The sequence below is a fragment of the Podarcis vaucheri genome (genome assembly GCF_965113315.1).
Source record: "Podarcis vaucheri genome assembly, chromosome: 1".
NCBI lineage: Eukaryota > Metazoa > Chordata > Lepidosauria > Squamata > Lacertidae > Podarcis > Podarcis vaucheri.
This window is the reverse complement of record NC_138759.1, coordinates 8,612,675-8,638,216: the sequence shown is the minus strand read 5'-3', so window position 1 is coordinate 8,638,216 and position 25,542 is coordinate 8,612,675. Positions and strand designations below refer to the sequence as shown.

Genomic DNA, 25,542 nt, shown 5'->3' with positions numbered 1-25,542 from the left:
ACTCCAGGTGAGGTCTGAGCAGAGCAGAATACAGTGGCACTATTACTTCCCTTGATCTAGATGCTCTACTCCTATTGATGCAGCCCAGAATTGCATTGACTTTTTTAGCTGCCGCGTCACACTGTTGGCTCATGTCAAGTTTGTGGTCAACCAAGACTCCTAGATCCTTTTCACATGTACTGCTCTCAAGTCAGGTGTCACCCATCTTGTATTTGTGCCTCTCATTTTTTTTGCCCAAGTGCAATACTTTACATTTCTCCCTGTTAAAGTTCATCTTGTTTGTTTTGGCCCAGTTCTCTAATCTGTCAAGGTCGTTTTGAAGTGTGATCCTGTCCTCTGGGGTGTTAGCCACCCCTCCCAGTTTGGTGTCATCTGCAAATTTGATCAGGATGCCCTTGAGTCCATCATCCAAGTCGTTGATAAAGATGTTGAATAAGACCGGGCCCAAGACAGAACCCTGTGGCACCCCACTAGTCACTCTTCTCCAGGATGAAGAGGAACCATTGATGAGCACCCTTTGGGTTCGGTCAGTCAGCCAGTTACAAATCCACTGAGTGGTAGCAGAGTCAAGACCGCATTTTACCAGCTTCTTTACAAGAATATCATGGGGCACCTTGTCAAATGCCTTGCTGAAATCAAGGTAGGCTACACCCACTGCGTTCCCTTCATCTACCAGGCTTGTAATTCTGTCAAAAAACGAGATCAGGTTAGTCTGACATGACTTATTTTTCAGAAATCCATGCTGACTATTGGTGATCACAGCATTCCTTTCTAGGTGCTCACAGACTGTTTGTTTAATGATCTGCTCCAGAATCTTCCCTGGTATTGATGTCAGACTGACTGGGCGGTAATTATTTGGGTCCTCTCTTTTCCCCTTTTTGAAAATGGGGACAACATTTGCCCTCCTCCAGTCTGCCGGGACTTCGCCTGTTCTTCAGGAATTCTCAAAGATGACTGCCAGTGGTTCTGAGATCACATCTGCCAGTTCTTTTAATACTCTTGGATGCAGTTCATCTGGCCCTGGAGACTTGAATACATCTAAACTAGCCAAATATTCTTGTACTATCTCCTTAGTTATTCTGGGCTGTGTTTCCTTTGCTGAATCATTTGCTCCAAATTCTCATCAGATGAGAATTTGAAGAATGTGAAGATCCTTTTCATATGTACTGCTAGTAAGCCAGGTGTCCCCCATTCTATATTTGTGCATCTTGTTCTTCCTTCCTATGTGCAGCACCTGACATTTGGGGCACAATGTAGGGTTGCAAAAAAGAGGACACATTTGCCAACTTCTGCTTTTAACTATGGATTGCTATGATGACTCTGCCCATGAAAAAGAGGATGTGTCCTGGAAAAAGAGGACAAATGGTAACCCTACCCTAAATTCTGATTCTTTTTGCTGTGGCATTAACTACCCTCCCAGTTTGGTGCCATCTGCAAATCTGATGAGCATTCCCATTGCTCATCAGAACTTGCTCCCTATACATTTCTAAAATACTGTGGGCTGATCTTCCTACCAGCCTATCAGACCTAGAGGCTGTCAGCAGCCCAGCAGCTACAGAGGGGTGACCTCACAGAGGAGCAGCTAAGCAAAAGAAGGTAATGTACCCATGACCTCATAGAGCCCATGGGGGGGGGTTAAGCTGCTCCTCCCAAATAGCTACCCAGTGAAAGGGAACCACTGAGACTCTGCCATCAGATACTGGGAGTTAATGAAGTGGATAATTTAAGAATTAGACTCTAAGGACTCTGACAGGGTGAGTGAGGAGCCAAGCAAAGACCTCTCCCCTCCTTTCAGTTCCCTCCTCCAAATGACCCCTGGGCTGGTTATGGATGTGGGAAAACACACTAGCTCCACCATGACAAAACCTCCTGGTTTTCTCCTTCCATGTTTCCCAATGAACTGTATTTCTTAAGAAACCAAACCAAACCAAACCAAACCAAACCCGGAAGTAATTTCATTGTCCCCAAAGGGGGCAATGACAATAAAGATATTCTTATTCTTATTCTTATTCTTAAATAGAAAGTGTGTTTTGACATGCAGTGTCCTAACACCTTGAACAACTTTCCCAAGCAGTTGTTTTCCCCACAGTCAATATATGGGAGTCCTTTTAGAAACCTATTCAACATGAATAGGTTTTTCCTAGTTCTTCTAGCAACATATTCACATATGGTTTTGTCCTCAGATCTTCCTTGCAATGTCAAATTCAAGAGACTTTTTTTTTGGGCGGGGGGAGAAACAGCAGCCGTGTAGAAGGCAAAGTAAAGGGGGGATGGGATGAAAAAACCCAAAACTCTATACTTTACAGAGTTGTTATTGTAACTCACCAGATCTTAACCTATTAAAGTATTTCCCGATTTTTAAAGACGTTTTTCCCCACAAAGCCATTTTGTCATGGGAGAAAAGGTCAAATTTATATTTTTTTGAACATGTGATGCCACTTTGTTCAAACTGATGTTATTTTTTCAATAGTATCTCAAATATTAACATATTTAGACCCGAGTGCCACCCATCTTTCTTGCAGGGCTACATAGGAATATTCCTAGGTAGCCCAATTTGGACAGTTATTTTCAGTTGTGGGTCTCCAGAATTGTGTAAAGGTAAAGGGTAAAGGAACCCCTGACCATTAGGTCCAGTCGTGGCCGACTCTGGGGTTGCGGCCGGCACTCATCTCACTTTATTGGCCGAGGGAGCCAGCGTACAGCTTCTGGGTCATGTGGCCAGCATGACAAAGCTGCTTCTGGCGAACCAGAGCAGCGCACGGAAATGCCGTTTACCTTCCCGCTGGAGCGGTACCTATTTATCTACTTGCACTTTGACGTGCTTTCGAACTGCTAGGTTGGCAGGAGCAGGGATTGAGGAACGGGAGCTCACCCCGTCACAGGGATTTGAACCGCCGACCTTCTGATCGGCAAGTCCTAGGCTCTGTGGTTTAACCCACAGCACCACCCGCGTCCCCCAGAATTGTGTACCTGACATTAAATATGCTTGGTGATACAGTTCTAAATCTGGGATCCCAAATCCTACTTCCTTGATCAATTTTTGCATTGTTTGAATAGATATTCTTGGAACGGAAGAACCCCATATGCATTTTTTTATTATTATTCAAAATTATAACAAGACATATTATCCAAAAACATAAACATATCATCCTTGTCCCCCCCTCCCACACTGTCAGCTTTCCAGCTGCTTCATGTTGCTGCTTTCAGCAGAGAAAGCATTCCAGGCAGCCAGCCATAAATCATAGAATCATAGAGTTGGAATAGACCACAAGGGCCATCGAGTCCAAGCAGGAAACACCATCAGAGCACTCCTGACATATGGTTGTCAAGCCTCTGCTTAAAGACCTCCAAAGTAGGAGACTCCACCACACTCCTTGGCAGCAAATTCCACTGTCAAACAGCTCTTACTGTCAGGAAGTTCTTCCTAATGTTTAGGTGGAATCTTCTTTCTTGTAGTTTGGATCCATTGCTCCGTGTCCGCTTCTCTGGAGCAGCAGAAAACAACCTTTCTCCCTCCTCTATATGACATCCTTTTATATATTTGAACATGGCTATCATATCACCCCTTAACCTCCTCTTCTCCAGGCTAAACATGCCCAGCTCCCTTAGCCGTTCCTCATAAGGCATCGTTTCCAGGCCTTTGACCATTTTGGTTGCCCTCCTCTGGACACGTTCCAGTTTGTCAGTCCTTCTTGAACTGTGGTGCCCAGAACTGGACACAGTACTCCAGGTGAGGTCTGACCAGAGCAGAATACAGTGGCACTATTACTTCCCTTGATCTAGATGCTATACTCCTATTGATTAAATTAAATTTCACTCTTTATTGCCTCCCGACTCAATTACAGGCAGAAATAAACAAAGTGATCCGACTTCCATGACGCCTTGCTCCGACTAGCGTCTTTTCTCCCTCGTTCCCCCCAGCACAGCCATCTGCCTGGCCGTCTTTCCCTGTGACGAGGAGCACTCTTTCTCGGAAGTAGCCCCTCCAGCTCAGACTCACTCTCCTCTTCTCTCTCCTCTGAGGACGAGAAACTGCTAATCAGAGGGGATCGTTCTCTATATCCTCCCTTTCTTTCCTCCCTCATTGCCTGCAGTTCCCTGACACCCCCCCCCAACCTCCCTCAGTTCCAGTCTTTGGTTTCTCTAAGAATGCTGTTTTCTGCATGTTACAAAGTTGTATAGATCCTCAAACTATTTAGCTGATTATTATCAATAAAAGGTTTGTGTGAATGTTTATTCAAAACCTGCCAAGGAGTCCAGTTTGCTTCGAAGCGTCTTCAGATACTTTGTAAAGGGTTCCCATTCATCCTTAAAGTCACAGTTATCCTTGTCCTGTAGCTTATATGTCAATTTTGCCAGTTCTGCATAGTTCGTCAATTTTCATTGCCATGATTCTTTAGTTGGGGCTTCTTCAGTCTTCCATCCTTGTGCTACCAGAACTCTTGCGGCAATTGTCGCATACATGAAGATGCTTTTTCAACTTTTTTGGCAGGTCTTTCTCTACAATCCCCAACAAAAATGCCTTGGGTTTTTTAACAAATGTTAAATGGAACATTTTCTTCAATTCGTTGTAAATCATTTCCTAAATTTTTAAAATTACCTTACAATCCCACCACATATGATAAAATGTCCCCTCCTTTTCCTTACACTTCCAACATATATTTGAACTAGTTTTGTACATTTTCCCTAACTGCACTGGTGTTTGTACCATCTGTACATTATCTTCATGTAATTCTCCTTCAATAGGAAACAGTCTGTAAATTTTAAGTCAGTTTTCCATAATTTAACCCAATCTTCCATCATAATGTTATGCCCTACATCTTGTGCCCATTTAATCATAACTGATTTTACCTCTTCATCTTTCATCTCCCATTCTAATAATATGCTGTATGCGGCCTTCAGTAGTTTCACTTTCCCTTCAATCACTTCCGTTTGAAACCTAGATCTGGTATAACTAAATCCTTTCTTGCTGTCTTCTTTATGTGTTTCATATAGTTGTCGATAATGCAACCAACTCTGAAAGTGGTCTTTGATCTCATCATAATCTCTTCATTTCCATTTTCCATCATGTTCCTTTAATAAATCAGCATATGTGAGCCATTTCCCTTTCTTTCCAAGTGGTTTGAGCAGTAATGCTTCATGTGGTGAAAGCCATCACGGGGTCTTTTGTTCCAATAAGTCTTTGTATCTCTCCCATACTCTCATTAGTGATTTCCTGATTATATGGTTGTAAAAACTTCTATGAACCTTTCCTTTCCTGAACCGTAAGTATGTGTGCCAGCCAAATCTGTTATCATGTCCTTCTAGTTCTAATGCCTCTTGCTTATCCAATCTCATCCAGTCCCTGATCCATACCAAACAAGCAGATTCATAATACAATTTAAGGTCTGGGAAGGCAAACCCGCCTCTATCTTTTACATCTGTAAGTATTTTATGTTTTATCCTTGGCTTTTTGCCCCCCCCCCCCAGATAAATCTTGAAATCTCTTTCTGCCATTTTTTAAAGCATTCATCTTTCAGGATGACTGGTATTGATTGAAAAAGAAATAACATTTTTCATTTTAATCGCCAATATTTTTCCTAACATTGAGAGATTCATTCTGCTCCATATTTCTAAATTTCTTTTTACTTCAAGCCAAATTTTTCCATAATTATTTTTAAATAGGTTTATATTTCTTGATGTTAACCAAATCCCTAAATATTTAACCTTTTTATGGACTTCAATCTCAATGTTTTGTTCTAATTCGGTTCTTTCTTCTTCCTCCATGTTTTTAACTAATAATTTAGTTTTATTCCTATTTAGCTTAAATCCTGCCACTTCTGCAAATGCATTTCCTAAACAAAGATTTAATATTTTGAAAGTATTTGCTTGGTACGTGAATTGGAATTTCTTTTAAGATATAAACTAGGTATTATGTTCAGTTTAAGAGCTTTGACTTTCCCCCACAGGGTCAGGTTCAATGACTGCTGTCTGTCGATATCCATTGATAAGTCATGATACATTTTGTTGATGTTTAACAATGCTAATTTAGATAAATCTTGTGGTAATAATAACACACGGTTGACTCATGTTCAGCTTGTGGTCCACCAAAAACCCTGGCTCCTTTTTGCATGTCCTGCTACTTAGCCATGTGTCCCCCATGTGCATCTGGTTCTTCCTGCCTAAGTGCAGAACCTTCCCTGTTGAAATTCATTTCATTAGCTTGGGCCCAGCTATGGAGAGTGCTCAGCTATGGGGCTGTACTGTTGAGTCTGGGTCAAGACAAATAAGGACTCGCTTACTAAACTATAGTCGCTCTTGTGTCTGCTTCTTCCTTGGCTCTCATTCCCACACAGAACAACATGCGTGTGAGCAGAACACAGGGCCTCCTACTGGTGGCTGGCATCTTGACTTACTTGCTGATGGGTGCCCTCATCTTTGAGATTCTGGAGAAGGATCACTACCTAAAAATGGAAGATGCAATGTTTCACATGAAAGAGGATTTTTTTTTGAACTACACCTCTCTCAGCCCAGAAGAGGTGGAATTAGTCATACAGGTAAGGCATTACTTCAGCAAGACTGAAAGGGATGACCATGGCATGACACCAGAGGTTAAGAGGTCAGAAAGTATATATGGGGGGAATACAGTTTAGGAGGTGGGAATTGAGGTGGAGACAGAATCAGTAGGCAGCATAGAAACATAAGGGCTCACCCTTCCTACTAGCCATTATGGCTCTGTTCTGCCGACACTGTTGGAGGCAGCATGGGCTTCTCCACACTGAGCTTTCCTCCACTCTTTCCAGGCATGGTTCGTGTCTGAGCACCATTTCATTACTCTGGGCTTTCCTCGTGAAAACCAGCTTGTTAACGGCAATCCATTGAATACCCAAATTGATCTTTGCTCTGATTCAGCTATAAAGAGCAGGTTTTTGTTAGTATTAGTACTGTATTTGTTGGGAAATGTATTTTGCAAAGAATAAATTAGGGAAAGGAGAACATACCCCATGTAGCAGCTGCAAAACAGGTGACTCCAATCAAGGTCACAGAAAAGCTGAATCATTGCCACGGAAAACCCAAATTTACATTTCCTCCAATTCAGCTGTAAAGAGCGGGTTTTTGTTAATATTTGTACATTTGAACCTTGGTTGTGGAACTTAATCTGTTCCGGTAGTCCTTTCGACTCCCAAAATGGTTTGAAAACCAAGGCGTGGTTTCCGATTGGCTGCAGGCACATCCTGCACTCAATCAGAAGCCGTGGAAGCTGTGCCAGACATTCGGCTTATGAAAAACATTCGCAAACCGGAACACTCACTTCTGGGTTTGCGATATTTGGGAGCCAAAATGTCAGAGTACCAAGGCATTAAAAAACCAAGGCTCAACTGTACTATATTTGTTGGGACACGTATTTTATAAAAATATATTGGGAAAAGGGGAACATATGTCATGTAGCAATTGCAAAACAGGTGACTCTGTTCAAGGTCACAGGAAAGCTGAATCATTGTCTGGTTAACTGCTGTGAAAAGTGTGTCTTTGTGCCCTAGAACAGAGGGTGGGAGATGGGGTAGTCTCACCATTGTTTTGTTGACTGAGAATATGGGAGAGCCAATACTCCAAGCAGACTCTGTCCAGAAGAATTTATGAAGACAGCCAAGCCAAGGGGTAATGATTTATGCATTGCTACTAAAGTGTATGTTTTTGGAGCGAGAAGACCAAACCCTCTCTTGGGGTCAAGGGAGAGAAACACTTAGTATTGAACTTGAGATATAAACAACACAGCTTGTTATAGTGTTGCCATCAGTGCTATTGGAGTGCGGCCTTTGCCTGGAAAGAGTGGAGAAAACGTTGAGTGTGCATAAGCCCTATGCCTACCAGTTACTGGGGGTGACAAGTGAGGGGAGGGCTGTTGTGGTCAGGTCCTGTTTGTGGGCTTCCCATGAGCATTGGGCTGGCCACCGGGGGAAGAACGTGCTGAACTGATCCACAAGAACGTCCCTTGTGAATGCATAGAGATTTGGTTAGCAGTATCTGGTGATAATCAGAGGAGTGGCTATTCTTATTGTTGGAATATTCAAACTGAGCCTTGCCTTCAATTGCAGAGACTGGTAAAATATGTTCAGATGGGAGTAGAACCTATAGGAAGGCGTGATGATGAAGGAAGGGCCAGCTGGGATTTCAGTACTTCTTTCTTCTTCATGGCCACAGTGTTAACCACAATAGGTACTGTCATTTGGTTCTGGCTTCTTCACGAATATAGTATGCAGGGCATTCAACTGCTCTCAGATAAATTGTGTAAAGTTGCAGGCTTTGCTTTTGCTCCTTCATCATCCTTCACATCTCATTTTTGTCTTTCCATTTCTGGCCAAATAAATAGTTCATTTATTATATGCCCAACAAGACCATCCCCTGATTAGTTATTTATTCCCATCCTTCTGGGGCCAACCCATTATTAAAACCACCCTGTGGAAAGTAGTTGGGCTAGGACAGGGGTCTGCAACCTTTATGACAAAAAGAGCCACTTGGACCCGTTTCCAAAGAAAAACAACAACTGGGAGCCGCAAAACCATTGCAACATTTAAAACAAACATATCTCCGGAGCCATGATCTGACAGCGGGCGGGAAGGTGATGTTGGGATGGTGCGTGACTAACGCATGCACCGCTCCCATGCGACATCACAGCCAGTACAGCGCCCGCCACAGTGGGGAGTGTCGGGGCACACAATGCGGCTCCTCCCCTCGCTAGTATCCACCCCGGAGCCGCGGCAAAGGTGTAAAAGAGCCACATGCGGTTCCGGAGCTGCGGGTTGCAGACCCCTGGGCTAGGAAATGAGTTCAAATCCCACCTGGTGCAACTGACCCAATACCAGGTCTCCCAATGCAAATCCGTCCCTCTCAGCGCAGCCCTATGCATTCAGTGGGACTTGCTCCCCAATAAATTTGCATAGGATTGAAACTTCTTTCCAGTAAGCTACAAAATACACTCAAGAAACTACACACCCTTTACGTCTAGATGAATGCCTTCAATGCAGAAAACCATGCACTGAATGAGTGGGAGAACATACCCTGTTAGCACTGTTTAATCCAGAGCTTTCAAAACTTTTCATGTTGGTGACACACTTTTTATACATGCATCAATTTGTGACACGGTAATTCAGTTTTACTAGCAAGCTGGTGGTTAAACTAAGCCCTTTCCAGCGTTGGCATGACCTACACACTGCAGCCAACATGCTAACACGTTGCGACACACAGTTTGGAAAGCTCTGGTTAAGCTTTTTGGTGTGAAGCACAAATTGGGATTCCAAACAACAGATTGAAGAACTAGGCCACAACCAACAAGATGCATTTCAATAGGGGCAAATGTAAGCTTCTGCACTCAGGCAGGAAGAACCAGCTGCACATATATAAGATGGGGGACATCTGGCTTACTACTAGTACATGTGAAAAGGATCCGGGTTTTTGGTGGCTGCATCAACTGAAGTATTGTATCCAGATCAAGGGAAGCAATAGTACCACTCTATTCTGTCTTGGTCAGACCACCCCTGAAATACTGTGTTCTGTTTTGGGCACCACCATTTGAGAAGGATTTTGGGAAGCTGGAACATGTGCAGAGAAGGGTAGCCAAGAAGATCAAGGGTCTGGAAACCAAGCCTTATGAAGAATGGTTGAAGAGACTGACAGAAGATATGAGAACCATCTTCAAATATCTCCAGGGCTGTCACATGGAAGAGGGAGCATGCATGTTTTCTCTTGCTCTGGAGAATAGGACTCGAGGCAATGGCTTCAAAAGACAAGAAAGAGATTCCGACTAAACATCAGGAGAAACTTCTGACAGTAAGAGCTTTCTGATAATAAGGGTTGTTTGACAATGGAACACACTCCATCATGAGGTTGTGGGTGTTAGTTTCTGTGTGTTGCCACTGTGCAGTTGCTTGGAGTCACAAGACTCTGTTTTGCATTCCAGAGACGGGAGACAGATGTGACATTACTGGTTTCCTGTTCCTTTGTTTGTTCAGGTGCTCTCTGCTCTCACAGAGAGACAATGTATTTCTTTTCTGTCTCCATAGCTTAGTAATAAAACTCTTAGCATGTAGCTCATACTTCTCGGCCTTCCCTGTGCTTTATACTCTGCATAATGGGAATGTGCTTGGAGCCTTATAAGAGGCTCAGGTTGTTAATTACTGTCGGAGGCGATTCCGGAGGAGCTTGGAGGAGCTCGGTCGAACGGAGATTCCGACATTTTTGGTTTTGGGCCCAGAAGAGCAGAATGCAGATTATCTTCTCTGTGTGTCAAGAAGATTGATGGGAGGTAGGTGCTCATTACCCCGGGAAGCCTGCCAGTCCCTAATTAATTGGCAATAAGGGTGGACTTTGAACTTCAAGCCAAAGCACTAACCGGCTGCGGCAGAAGGGTGCTGTTTGAAAAGCAGCCGCTGGGAAACAGACTTAGCTTGCTTTAAAGACACAATGGCCAATCCAAAAGTACAGGAGGCTCTTCAATTTGCGATGGGGATACCAAAGCTCTCAAAAGGGAATTATCAGGAATGGGTGCAGTATGCAGAAGCCCTGCTAAGAAAAGAGGGTCTGTTTAATATCATAGCAGACACCCCCCCCAGCTCCAGTTACCCAAGAGTGGGAGGCTAAGGATTCCAAAGCAAGGGGAACTCTAACGCTTATTGTGTCCCCTGAAGAGTTTTGTCTGTTGCGTGACAAGGCCTCAGCCAAAGAGATGTGGGACAGTCTCCAACAGTCACATTTAAGAACAGAGGTGGGAGCTTCTTTGTTCTTTTATGCCAAGTTGCATGATATGGCACTTGCTGATGGAGCAGATGTACGTGCTCACCTCATGGAAATGCAGAATCTAAGGCATGAGTTGCAACAGCGTGGAATCACCTTTCCAGAGGCTGTGTATTGCTTCATGATTCTACATTTTTTGGGTTCAAGTTGGGAAGCGATTGCCAGCCAGCTTGCTGTTTTGCCTACTGCTCAGCTCACGGTAGTGCATGTTACTGCTGTGGTGTTGAATGAAGCGGATCGGTGTAGTGCTAGTTGCATAACTAAGGGGGAGTCCTCACAGACATCATCCCAGAATGCAGTGCAACCACTAGATGGTGCCAAAGCTTTGAAGGCAGTGAAATGCTACTATGTGGGCATCTAGGCCACGTGAAGGGGGAATGTAAACATCCCAATGCCAAGTCAACAGAGCAACGCAGCGAAAGTTCAACGCGTGGAAAAGGCAAAGGTCAGAAGTCTAGGACAATGCAACACAAGACCATGGTCTCACGCTACACTCCAAAGGTCCAGAAGACATCTAGATCTTTCTTTATCATAGACTCGGGAGCCACCCAGCACATCTGCAAAGACAAACACCTGTTCGTGTCCATTACTCTGCAGGAAGGTGCGATTCACCAAGCGGATGACCACATGATCTCCAGTCAAGGCTACGGAACAGTTGTGCTTCACAGTTTGGATGCATCAATATGCAATGTTCTTTTTGTTCCAGATGCTGCACACAACCTATTGAGTGCCTCGCAGCTGACTGAACAGGACATAGATGTTTCCTTCAAGAAGAGGAAGTGCACCATCACCAAGAAAGATGACTTTGTATTGCATGCTGATTATGTTGATTATTTGTTTGTATTACATTATGATGATTCTGTTGATGTTGTGCAGGATGAAACTTGTTGTATTGCAAATACTAAGAAGGTTTTGCATGCAGGATGTATTCATGATTATCACAGGAAACTTGGTCATTTAAACTTTGAGGCAGTTTCCAAAATGCTGCCTTAGTTGAAGGTATGACTATTAAACACTGCAGGTGCCACATGAAGTGTAAGGCATGTGTAGCAAACAAGGTCAAAATGACTGTAAAAAGTAAGGTATCTAGTAGACAATCTACAGAACCACACCAGGTAGTGCATGCTGATCTCGTTGGTCCACTAACACCCTCTTTGGGTGGAGCCAGGTACTTCATGATTCTCATTGATTCATATTCCAGATATATTCATGTGTTCAATCTCAAGCAGAAATCAAAAGCATTTCCTAGGTTCAAGGAATTCTGTGCTTGGTTGAAAAATGTGCATGATAAACAGGTGAAATGTTTATTTACAGATCGAGGGGGAGAATTCACTTCTCAAAAGTTTGAAGCTTTTCTGACTGAGAAAGGAATTCAACATGACCTTTCAAGTCCACGGTCTCCTTGGATGAATGGACTTTGTGAAAGGGTAAATCAAACATTACTTCAAGGCTTGATAACCTTGCTGCATGATGCCAATCTTACAGAGTTATTGGGCAGAAGTGCTCAGCTGTTTTGTTTATATTTATAATCGCATATTGTCATCACCGATTGGTTGTACCCCCTATGAAAAGATGTTTGGCAAGAAACCATACATCAAGCACATGAGAATTTTTGGTTCTGACATGTGGGTTCACACACCACAAAGCTCCAAGTTAGGCAAACGTGGTTTGCATGGTATCTTTCTAGGATATCAGAAAGGTTCTTACAGAGTAATGATGACTGACTCTAATACAGTTAGGCTCACTAGAAGTGTTGAGTACAATGGCAAGTAGGGGGAGAATGTGGGAATTTTCCAATGTTATCCTGATGACAGTGAAGAGACTGAGGATAAACAGCAGCAAAGCCCCACACTCACTGATGAAGGTTCTGATTCTGAATCTGAAACTGACTCAAATGATTCAGAGGATTTCAAGAGTGCTAAGGCCTCTCTGCGACCCTCTGAAGGCTCTGATCGAGAATTGGAGGAACCACTGTTCACTATAGGCAGTGGGTTCTGCTTAACTGGAGGTTTTTAAGCAGAGGTTGGATGGCCATCTGATATGGATGCTCTAGTTGAGATTTTTGCATTGCAGAGGGTTGAACTAAATTACTCTTGGGGTTCCTTCCAACTCTGCAATTTTACGATTCTGTGACTATGAATTGCCAGAAGCTTGGTGGTTTTTTTCCTCGGAGTTCATTTCCACCTGTGCACAAGATCCTTTCTCTCTATATCTCTGCCATATGTTGATCAGTATTTCTCCCCAAAGGTCCTGTGAATTCTTTAGTCTGGTCTTTCTCTGATCCATTTTCATTCACCATTCTGTGCGCCTCATCTCTGAGCTCTTGCAATTGCTCATCCAATAATTGTGGGATGATACTAACAATCAATGGTGCGTTCAGCCGTGTCTTTGCCATATTGAGTTCTGTTCATCTCTCCCTTAGCAGCCTCTGCTTTGAAAACTTGTGTCTGTCCCTTTAGGTAAACAGTGCATTCCATTCCAACGGTTTGAGGTTGAATTCCAACAAGACTGAAGTATTGTTTTTGCAGAACAGGGGAAGCTAGCCAGAGTGGCTAGGGGCAACCCAGTCAGATGGGCGACACATAAATAATAAATTGCAATTATATTATTATTCCCATGCTAATGGGTTCAATCTCACTGAAGGGATGGAGAGTTAAAAGTAATATAAGATGAAGATTTTAAACTAACCAGATCATCCCAATCATCCGATAATTTAAGATAAGCTTTTTGCTTTGTTTTTCAGCCTCTTAAATAATGCCTCTTCTTACACCAGCAGCCAATTTGCATTCTGGATAAGAATTAATTAATTAGAAGTAATTGGCAGATAGATCAGCCAAGTCTTAATTGAGGCCAATTGCAAAGGAAACTAAAATGGAGGTTTTTTGAGCAGAAGACTTACCCTGAGGGCTATTATGGGGTATCTGGGCACAATGGTGGTTCCTCCGTCTAAGACACTCCTTGCATGCCCTATTTCATCACCAAAGACATATCATCCCAAAGCAAATAAGTTTTTTGTAATTCATTGTTTAATCCAATAACTATAACCAATTTTGAAAAAATGTTGCCCTATTTCATCACCAAAGACATATCATCAAATACATTTCTAAATTTATCCCAAAATAAAATAAGTTTTTGTAATTGATTTTTTAATCCAATAACTATCACAAATTTTGAAGAACTGAAAAATCTGAAGGTTAAGCATGTTCCAGTTCACAGGCAAGGCCAGGTCACACTAGAATTGAGAGAAATCAAATTCCTTGAGCATTCTTAAAGTCTTTAGGGGCTTGGGAATTGCAACTTATTTTAGCCATGACGGTCACAAATGGAGGAACTCAGCTCTCTCCTCACTGCAGATCAGCCTACATTTGTTTTGATTATCATGAAAATGCTGTGACCACCACATTTTCATGACAAATATATTATCAATCTTTTGGTGTGTTTTTTAAAGGGTTGCCATGATGAGTCTCCATTTCACCCAAAGTTTCACAAGGTCTCTGAAGTCATACCTGCACACTTGGCCTCTTCCATTGCATCTCAGGTCAGTTCTTCCACAGTGGGCTTGTCTGGTCCAAGGAACAGGAGGGAGAGACTTGAAGCTCCCACATAATTATGCCTGGAGGAAGTTTCTTTGTTTGAAACTGTTAATTGCCCCAAGTCCATTGGCACAAAGGAAGTCAATATGTGCAGTACATAAAATAAATACATTGGGCTGTATCCACGGCTGTCATTTTGGTCATGCACAGACCTGTGCTTGCACAATGAAGCTTATCCCTCTTCTCCTCACTGCACCCCTCTTAGCACCCTCAAAGTCTGCTCCAGAGGGTATGGGGATCCTCTGGAGCAGATTTGGGGGTTGTACAGGAGAGAGGAAGGAAGCAGCAGTCAGTCTCAATGCACAAGCAGTTCTCCACTGGAAACAACCCTTCGTAGGGACCCTGGTCTGTAACTTCTCTAGGCAATTGTCAAATTGACAGTTGCTGACGTCCTTTGCAACCCTTTCTTAATCTTTCAACAGGCTACGGAAACCTCTGTCCCCAAACGAAAGAAGGTCAGCTCTTTTGTGTTATTTATGCTCTCTTTGGAATCCCCTTCAACCTCCTCTGCTTTAACTATATTGGAACTTCAATCTCAAGCTTCTTCGAAAGCTGTACAGAGAAAGTGTATGGGAAAGGAAAGAAGGTAATTCAGCTACCGTATTTTTCGCTCTATAACACACACCAGACCATAACACGCACATAGTTTTTAGAGGAGGAAAACAAGAAAAAAATATTCTAAATGAAACAGTGGATGTATGATTTTTGTGGTTCATGCTGCGGCCACAGACATGTGATCTGGCAGTGAGTTTGGAGTAGCCCAATGCAAAAATACTGAGGATCCATGTGGATCCATGCTTTGTAACCACGTTTTTGCACCATTGCAGCCCCAGGCAACAGTGGGTGCGTGATTTTTTTGGTACAGACTGTAGCCATGGACATGTAATGTGATCTGATGGTGAATTTGGGGTGACCCAATGCAAAAATCCTGAGGATCCATGTGGATCCATGCTTTGTCACCATGTTTTAAATGGGGAGGGAAGGAAAAACACAGAAGGGACAAGGAGCACGAGAGGGGTGTGTGGTGAAGCAGCTGGCTAAGAATGCAGGCCAGGGGTTTAACGGGGTGGGGGGGGAGGAAAGGAAAGCAAAAGCCCCCCCCCAAGCCAGCCCTCTCTCTCTCTTTCCCACCTGCATGTTTTTCGGCTGCCTGCGAGTCCCTAGAGCACGGAGAGGAGGAGGTGGTGGGCTGGAGCCTGCACGCAGTGTGACTAGGAAAGAATTAGAAGGAAGGACTCGATCCTTTCCTTAACCCTCTGCTTGCCAGGAGGGCAGGGGATTCCCTGCTCTTTGTTGAGTTTGAGCAAACGCAGCAACAGAAGCGGGTGGGCAGTAAGACCCTGAGGCAGATTGCAGGAAAGCAGCAGCTTCCGCCTTCCCTCCGCCCGCCCGCCCGATCTTATTTTTGCCTGATTTTTGCCTATTTTTGCCCCTGCACTCCGGCGAGTCAGCTCCAGGGACCACACATTCGCTCAATAACACGCACAGAGATTTCCCCTTACTTTTTAGGAGAAAAAATCTGCGTGTTATAGAGCGAAATTTACGGTACTTTATCTGGAGATAATTTCTAATCTTACCAATCACAAGACTGAGGCCGACATAGACTGCTATAGACATAGACAGCACCCAGGTCCTGTTTGCAGGTTTCCTGTGGGCATCTAGTCAGCTTCGATGAGAACAAAGATGGGCCCTTGCCTGATCCAGCAGGGCTCTTCTTCTATTATATTGCATATACATATGCATATCTGATTAGCTTCCTCTATAAGAGGTGGAGAAAGGGACGCGGGTGGCGCTGTGGGTTAAAGCCTCAGCGCCTAGGACTTGCCGATCGAAAGGTCGGCGGTTCGAATCCCCGCGGCGGGGTGCGCTCCCGCTGCTCGGTCCCAGCGCCTGCCAACCTAGCAGTTCGAAAGCACCCCCGGGTGCAAGTAGATAAATAGGTACCGCTTACCAGCGGGAAGGTAAACGGCGTTCTGTGTGCTGCGCTGGCTCGCCAGATGCAGCTTGTCACGCTGGCCACGTGACCCGGAAGTGTCTCCGGACAGCGCTGGCCCCCGGCCAATAGATGTGAGATGGGCGCACAAACCCCAGAGTCTGTCAAGACTGGCCCGTACGGGCAGGGGTACCTTTACCTTTACCTTTACCTATAAGAGGTGGAAGACAAGGATAAATAAGACATGTGCATTATGCCATCTGAGGAAGATAAACTTGAACTGTGCCTTCAATTAGGAATGAAATACCACCATAGAGCTTGACCACCATGAATTGTGACATCAGCAGGAAATTGTGCTCCAGATGAAGTTTAACGGGTGGAATTATTATTATTTATCTGTTAACGCAGCCTAAAATAACAGTGCATGGCTGAAGGTCAAGAGGACTGAGCTCTGTTGCATCAAACCTGCCTTTTTTCTTTTCTTTTCTTGCTTTATCTTTCAGAAATCAGCAAGATACATTTTCGTGTTCGTGGTTCTGGGAATTCTAATGTTTCTTATTTTGCCAGCATTCTTCTTTCAATGGATGGAGGGCTGGGCTTATTATGAAGCTATCTATTTTACATTTGTTACACTCAGCACCATTGGTTTTGGAGACTATATAATAGGTAAGGCTTTCAAAATACTTTGATATTGTGGGCTTAACTGATTGTACAGATAAAGCGAGGTCATTTGTGGCCTCAAGGTACTGGTGGCAGTAATAGGTAAACTGTCCCCAATCCCATCCCCACTAATTCCCCTGCCGCACCACCCATTATTCCACCACGCAGCACAAAACCTCCAGATTAAAACCTGGCAAACCAAAGGCTTATATTGCCTAATAGACTTCTAGAAAAATAACAAACCCTTGTCAACACAAGAAATACAAGACAAACTAGAAGACACCCAAATGCCCTGGTTAACACATCAGCAATTGCATACCCTCTTAAACAATCCAGCAGTAAAATCAACAGCAACTAGGCCTCTGACAACCTTCAAAACCTCCTTCTAACAACAAAGGGACAGGTAGAGGAATAGTATCCAGAATATACAAAATACTACTACAAAATCCCACAAACTCCCTAGACGCAATCAAAAAACAATGGGAGGATGACGTAGGCTATGAGATTAACCCCACTCAATGGAACAAAATGTGTTCTAAACCCCCCTTTAAATCCATATCAACAAAAAGAAAAGATCTCACCCTGAAACTCACCTACAGGTGGTACCTAACACCAAGAAAACTAGCTAATATGCCCAGGAACCTCACCAAAATGCTGGAGAGGGTGCACATCCACAGGCACATACCTCTACATGTGGTGGGAGTGCCCCAAAACCCAACTATTCTGGACAAGAACCATATGAGAGATACGTAAAATAACCAAGCAAGTATTAGAAACCACCCCAGAATTGGCCTTACATCTTCCAAGACAATAATGCCCACTTACACCGCAAAGAACTCATAACCCACCTACTTTAAGCATCCAGAAGTATCATAGCCAGACACTGGAGAGACCTGTCAGGAGTAAGCATGGACCAATGGTACCAAATAGTATGGGAAACAGCCTGACTAGAAAAATTATCCAATAAACTGAAACTGACAAGGGGACAAATAGAAGAAGACACCTTCAACCTGGTATGGCTCCCCTTTATCGCGTACACAGCCCAACAAGACAATGACAAAAACCCATCAACAGCATACAAATCAATATGGCTAACCTGATCCAAAACACCCACCCACCCCACTCATACATGAAAACAAAGACCACTACAGCCAACCTCAAATGAATAACCACATCCTAGGCCAACCCCAACCTCTCTCACCACCAAAGGAACACAAGTGAACAGCAAAGAACCTGCACAAGCAATGCTGACACCAAACCCTACATATAGTAAGTAAAAGAGAAACATCGCCACCCGACCCCAACCCCACTCATCTTCCTTCCCTTTTCTTCCTAATGTCTCAACAAATGAAACTGATTTGTAAAAATGTTACATGGAAAAAATACGAAAGAGAGACATTGCACACACTTTTGTAAATCAATAAAGTCTTTAATTAAAAAGGGGGGGGAGGTACTGGTGGCAAACAATCTGCTGTACTGAAGAATATGAAAGCTCAGTTCAGGTTTCATAAAAAATGTTGACTTGCAATGATTATAATCTGGAACCCAAACCATATTTTAAGTTTCTCAAGTACAGACCCTCCAAGTATCCCTATTTTCCAGGAACAGTTCTGGATTTACAGAAGCCATCCCAAAGAGTACTCATCAATGGTTCCTCAACATCCTGGAAAAAAGTGACAAGTGGTGTGCCACCGGGTTCTGTTCTTGGCCTGTATCTGAGGAAGTGTGCATGCACATGAAAGCTCATACCAAGAACTAACTTAGTTGGTCTTTAAGGTGCTACTGGAAGGAATTTTTTTTTTTTTTTGGACTATGGCAGACCAACACGGCTACCTATCTACTTTATAAATGCTTGGCTGAATGAACTGAGAGGATGCTTCTCAAATGTACAGATGACACCGAACTTGGAGGGGTAGCTAATGTCACAGAAGACAGAATCACAATTCAAAATGACCTTAACAGATTGGAGAACTGGGCACAAGCTAACAAAATACATTTCAATAGGGACAAATGTAAGGTTCTGCGCTCAGTCAAGAAAAACCAGCTGCACAAATATAGGATGGGGGACACCTGGCTTACTAGCAGTACATGCGGAAAGGATCTAGGGGTCTTGGTGGACCACAAGCTTAACATTAGTCAACCGTGTGATGCAGCAGTGTGTGTGTGTGTGTGTGTGTGTGTGTGTGGAGCTAATTCTATTCTCGGCTGCATCTGTAGAAGTATAGTGTCCAGATCAAGGGAAGTAATAGTACCACTCTATTCTGCCTTGGTCAGAACACACCTAGAATACTGTGTCCAGTTCTGGGCACCACAGTTTAAGAAGGCTGTTGACAAGTTGGACCATGTGCAGAGAAGGGCAGCCAAGATGATCAAGGGTCTGGAAACCAACCCTTATGCGGAATGGTTGAAGGAGCTGGCTATGTTTAGCCTGGAAAAGAGGAGGCTGAGAGGAGACAAGGTAGCCAACTTCAAATATATCAAGGGCTGTCACATGGAAGAGGGAGCATGCTTGTTTTCTCTTGATCATCAGAGTAGTATAATGATCTCAGGCAGTCAGATGGCTCCAGTATGCAGTAACGAGCCTCTGGAAAATTCATGTACGTTTATTTACAGGTCAAAGAAACAAAGTGCGGCACACACCAATCATTCCTCAGACAACACAAGGTTTGACAACGTCTGGCCCTGCTCCTCTGACCCTTGCATAGCCTTCTCACCCTCTCCTCCCTCCTGCTGTGAGGAGACCATAGGAACTCCCTCTTTATGTTCTCCACTGAAGATTCCCCTGAACTCTCTTGCCTTCATGGTTGCCTAGTAACCTCAAGATGTCTCTCCCTTGGGTCTCATTCTCTGTTACTCTGCCAACTTTGTAAGACTGAGAAGGAAGGGGGTCAAGTTAACCCACTCCTGTCTTGCCTGTGATTGTGTTCTCTCATTGTCCAAGTCAGACCCCTCCCATTCGTCTGACCCTGCTAGATCCCTGACAAGTAGGACTCAAGCCAATGGCTTCAAGTTGCAAGAAAGAAGATTCGGACTAAACATTTGGGGGAAATTGTGACAGTCAGATCTGTTCGGCAGTGGAACAGACTCCCATGAGAGGTGGTGGACTCTCCTTCCTTGGAGGTTTTCAAGCAGAGGTTGGATGGCCATCTGTCCATGGATGCTTTAGCTGAGATTCCTGCATTGCAGAGGGTTGGGCTGGATGCATCAAACATAAAAGAAAAGAAAATGCCCAGTATGTTTTCCTGGACAGTGAATTTGCACCTTTCTCTTGCTTGGAACTGCAACTCCACCCCCATTGTTAAGCCCGGACACTGAGGTCCATCTCTGCAGGCCTTCTGGTGGGTCCCTCACTGCAAGAAGTGAGGTTACAGGGAACCAGGAAGATGTCAAGGAGATAAAGAACTACACAACCTTTAGAAGACATCTGAAGGCAGCCCTGTATAGGGAAACAAAATACAGTGGTTAAGTACTTAATTCGTTCCGGAGGTCCGTTCTTAATCTGAAACTGTTCTTAACCTGAAGCACCACTTTAGCTAATGGGGCCTCCTGCTGCTGCTGCACCACCGGAACCTGATTTCTGTTCTTATCCTGAAGCAAAGTTCTTAACCTGAAGCACTATTTCTGGGTTAGCGGAGTATGTAACCTGAAGCGTATGTAACCCGAGGTACCACTGTAAAAAAATTCCTTCCAGTAGCACCTTAGAGACCAACTAAGTTTGTTATTGGTATGAGCTTTCATGTGCATGCACACTTCTTCAGATGTATATCAATAACAAACTTAGTTGGTCTCTAAGGTGCTACTGGAAGGAATTTTTTTATTTTGTTTCGACTACGGCAGACCAACACGGCTACCTACCTGTAAATGTACAGTGAAGTTTGTAATGTTGTATGTTTTATAATGTTTTGATATATGCTGGAAGCCTCCCAGAGTGGCTGGGGAAACCCAGTCAGATGGGTGGGGTACAAATATTATTATTATTAAGCAGGAAGTTATAGGATGTGCACAGATTGGGAATGTGGGAGGGCAACCACCCCAAAGCTTTTGCAGGCCAAAACAGCATAATGTGCCCAAACCATCACAAATAGGCAATAATAAGGACATTGGCAGTTTCCTGTGTTCGCCTTCCCACACTTCGGTGGTAGAAATGTCTTTTAAATGTATGGTGTGAATGTGAGCTAATGAAGTTTAGATAAACTGAATTGGTGAGTCCTTTAAATCACCTCTTCACACATTATTGTTGCTTTTCTCTGTGTCTCCAGGGATTAAGCAGGACAGGACGTATTTTCCGGGCTACCGGGTGCTCGGAGCCGCTTGGATCGTCGTTGGTCTGGCCTGGATAGCTGTGTTGTTTCAACGGGTATCTTCATTCCTGGCACCTGTGGATCCAAAACCAAGATCACCTAAAAAGAGAAAACGGTGAAGATAACACCACCCCAAAGGAGTCAGTCTACTACATGTCCACTGGAGAAGAATTTATCATTGCATTCTGGTGGAGACAGACATAAAAATCATCTAAACTCAAGAACTTCTGCTGAGCTTTTTATAATTGTATGGCAGTGTGACATTTAACTGATTCCTTAAAAACTCACTAGTTGCTCTTTAAGTTATACAGTTCCTAATAAACTGTGAAATAGCCTGGTATTCTGCAGCCAAGAGCGGGAGGGTCGGTCTTACTTGGACTGTGTGTAGAGGAGAGCAACCAAGATGATCAAGGGTCTGGAAACCAAGCCTTATGAGGAGTGGTTGAAGGAGCTGGGTATTTTAATTCTGGAAAAGAGGGGACTGGGGGAGATATGAGAGCCATCTTCAAATATCTCAAGGACTGTCACATGGAAGAGGGAGCATGCTTGCTTTCGCCTGCTCTGGAGGGGAGGACTCAACCTTCCTTTATTTGGAGGGAAACTCCCTTATTCCAGCGCCGTTTCCCGCTGCTACCCCGGATTGTTGATACCGCGTAAATTTCCCAGATTTCAAAGGAAGCAGCTCCTCTCCCTCCCTCCCTGCCGGCCAGGGAGGAGCGAGGCTCCAACTGTGTTGCTTGGCTGCGTTGCTCACCACTAAGCAGTCTGAGAACGACTGGGGGGTGGAGCTTGCATGCCTTGTGCCAATCAAATCGGCTGCGTTGCCTGGGGACTCGCCTTTGCTCAGCGCTTCCCAGCGGAGAGGTGACGGTGGTTTTTCTTGCTGCATCCCCTTTGCCGGGTTGCTGCACTGTAGGAACCACTGCTTGAGGCTTCGTTTGGCTGCTGGCTGGGCTTTCTGCTTTTGGGCTATTGGCTCAGAGGGGCTCTACTCTCTCGGTCTGTGTGTGTGTGTGCATGTGCGTGTGCGTATGAGAGAGAAAGTGAATGTGTCACTTAAGCTGATAGCAGGAGTGCTGTAGCTTCACACACCTACCTTCACACAATGTGTAATTAACTTGGGGAATTTTTTTACCGCAGGATGTGGTGAGGTCAGTACTTTAGATTTACAAGGGGATCTGAGAGATGAATGGGAGATACGGTTTGTCAGTATTAATGGACAGCTAAATAGAAACTTAACCCCCAAAGTTAGGACCAAGATTCAAATCCTGACTAGGTAACTTTGCTCACTAGTAACATTGAACCATGAGGACGAGATGGCTGGACAGTGTTCTCGAAGCTACCAGCATGAGTGTGACCAAACTGCGGGAGGCAGTGGAAGACAGGAGTGCCTGGGACAGGTGAGGCTGCTGATCCCTTATTTTCAAATCTGAAAGTTGACAGTGTCATAAGAGAATCAGGGTCAGAGAGGGGAATAAAGGTAAAATGATCCTAATGATATCATCCTACCCCAAAGTCCCACAATAATAATAATCTGTGCCTTAAAGAACGCATTGTTGGGAAGATGCCATCTTACTGTGTCTCTTCACGTATCATTGAATGTAATATAATGTGTGCCTTTTTAATGCATCATCTTAACGTAACGTGCCTGTTGCCATTCCTGTGTACCTCTTTCTCCATGAAGCTATCCTTTTAAAATGTATTCGTGGATGTATCTTTAATGAAATGCCGTACTATGCTGTACTTTTCTGAATGTATCCAAAATGTAGTTTTTAAAGAATGTAACAATCTAAATATTTCAAAATCTATATACTTGACTCAATATTGTATCCAAAAGGCTGCCAAAACTCAATCCACCACACTGCCTCCTACTGGGTCTGCAAACCATACCATGAATACACACAGATATGAGCTCAAAATAAAGCAGTCTTATTTTCCAAAAAAATATGCAAACATCAGGCTATCACACCCGAATTGATAGCAATGCAGAATAGGATTTCACATTAACATTTAAGTCATTTCCTGAACATCTTCTCAAACATCCAGCCTCACATCTGCATGCTGATTATCAGCAGTTGCGGAGGTTTTCCTGTAGATAAAGGAAAAGCCATTTTAAGCAGATCCAAAATTAAATAACATGAAGATCGACACATAATGACTAATGTGGGGGAGGGAGACAGTGCTCCTGAAGGTAGGAGTCTATCAATTAATGAAGATGATCATCCAAATGATCATCCAAATGATCATCCAAATGTCATAGACCAAATGGAGCAAACAGCACGCGGACCTAGTGGTGGGAGGAAAAAATCCTTAAATAAGAGAGACGGGGGAATGATTAATGGACTTCAATGTCTGTACACTAATGCGCAAAGCATGGGAAATAAACAAGATGAGCTTGAGCTCTTGGTACAGCAAACTAAATATGACATAATAGGCATCACTGAAACCTGGTGGGATAAGTCCCACGATTGGAATGTAATAATGGGGGGATACAATCTATTTCAGAGAAACAGACCAGACAAGAAAGGAGGAGGAGTGGCGTTATATGTCAGGGATGTGTATACCTGTGAAGAGATCCAAGATTTAGAACCTCAAAGCCAAAGTGAGAGCATTTGGGTCAAAATTAAGGGAGAGAAGAATAACAGAGACCTCATTGTGGGAGTTTACTATAGATCCCCAAGCCAAACGGAGGACATAGATGATGCCTTCCTGGAACAGATGGCCAAGCATGCAAAAGGAAGGGAGATAGTAGTAATGGGGGACTTCAATTACCCGGATATTTGTTGGACGTCAAACTCAGCCAAGAGCATAAGGTCAAACAGATTCCTCACTGGCCTTGCAGACAACTTCATTGTCCAGAAAGTGGGAGAAGCAACAAGAGGAACAGCCATTTTAGATCTGGTCCTAACCAATGTCGATGACCTGGTTAGTGGGGTAGATGTGGATGGATCATTAGGCACGAGTGATCATGCTCTTCTGAAGTTTACTATACAGCGGAAAGGAGCAGCCAAGCATACTAGGACTCAATTTCTTGACTTTAAGAAAGCCGACTTCATAAAACTTAGGGAAGTGCTGGGTGAGATCCCATGGACAGCAATACTAAAAGGAAAGGGAGTTCATGATGGCTGGGAGTTTGTTAAGAGGGAGATAGTAAAAGCACAACGTCAGGCAATACCAATGAGACGGAAACATGGAAGGTGCCTAAAGAAGCCAGGGTGGCTATCTAAAGAACTTTTAACTGAATTAAGATTAAAAAAGGATGTGTACAAAAAATGGAAAAGGGGGGAAACCACCAAAGAGGAATTCAAACAAATAGCCAGCACGTGTAGACACAAAGTCAGAAAAGCTAAAGCACAGAATGAACTCAGGCTTGCTAGAGAGGTTAAAAGCAACAAAAAAGGCTTTTATGGGTATGTTCGTAGCAAAAGGAAGAACAAAGAAACAGTGGGGTCACTCAGAGGAGAAGATGGCGAAATGCAAACAGGGGACACAGAAAGGGCTGAACTCCTCAATGCTTTCTTTGCCTCAGTCTTTTCCGATAAAGAAAACAATGCCCGACCTGAAGAATTTGGATCAAATGATTCAGCAAAGGAAACACAGCCTAGAATAACTAAGGAGATAGTACAAGAATATTTGGCTAGTTTAGATGTATTCAAGTCTCCAGGGCCAGGTGAACTGCATCCAAGAGTATTAAAAGAACTGGCAGATGTGATCTCAGAACCACTGGCAGTCATCTTTGAGAATTCCTGGAGAACAGGCGAAGTCCTGGCAGACTGGAGGAGGGCAAATGTTGTCCCTATTTTCAAAAAGGGGGAAAGAGAGGACCCAAATAATTACCGCCCAGTCAGTCTGACATCAATAGCAGGGAAGATTCTGGAGCAGATCATTAAGAAAACAGTCTGTGAGCACCTAGAAAGGAATGCTGTGATCACCAATAGTCAGCATGGATTTCTGAAAAATAAGTCATGTCAGACTAACCTGATCTCATTTTTTGACAGAATTACAAGCCTGGTAGATGAAGGGAACGCAGTGGATGTAGCCTACCTTGATTTCAGCAAGGCATTTGACAAGGTGCCCCATGATATTCTTGTAAAGAAGCTGGTAAAATGCGGTCTTGACTATGCTACCACTCAGTGGATTTGTAACTGGCTGACTGACCGAACCCAAAGGGTGCTCATCAATGGTTCCTCTTCATCCTGGAGAAGAGTGACTAGTGGGGTGCCACAGGGTTCTGTCTTGGGCCCGGTCTTATTCAACATCTTTATCAACGACTTGGATGATGGAC

General features: G+C 43.8%; 1 protein-coding gene across 1 annotated transcript; it reads left to right on the top strand.

The window, feature by feature from the left end:
- The first annotated feature begins 1,616 nt into the window (after positions 1 to 1,616).
- Positions 1,617 to 21,481, top strand: LOC309530660 (potassium channel, subfamily K, member 16-like). The gene is made up of 6 exons (XM_082219690.1): positions 1,617 to 1,754; positions 6,336 to 6,536; positions 8,076 to 8,196; positions 14,786 to 14,949; positions 16,800 to 16,962; positions 21,216 to 21,481. The coding sequence occupies exons 2-6, from the start codon at positions 6,342 to 6,344 to the stop codon at positions 21,374 to 21,376; spliced, it is 804 nt and encodes a 267-aa protein (XP_082075816.1). The 5' UTR covers positions 1,617 to 1,754; positions 6,336 to 6,341; the 3' UTR covers positions 21,377 to 21,481.
- The last annotated feature ends 4,061 nt before the right edge of the window (positions 21,482 to 25,542 follow it).

Bases quoted from the DNA above. Each gene is read 5' to 3' on its own strand.
- LOC309530660 (XM_082219690.1), top strand. From the start codon at position 6,342: ATGCGTGTGAGCAGAACACAGGGCCTCCTACTGGTGGCTGGCATCTTG. The intron at 6,537-8,075 runs GTAAGGCATTAC...CTTCAATTGCAG, and splicing joins AGGTGGAATTAGTCATACAG to AGACTGGTAAAATATGTTCA. The intron at 14,950-16,799 runs GTAATTCAGCTA...TTTATCTTTCAG, and splicing joins TGTATGGGAAAGGAAAGAAG to AAATCAGCAAGATACATTTT.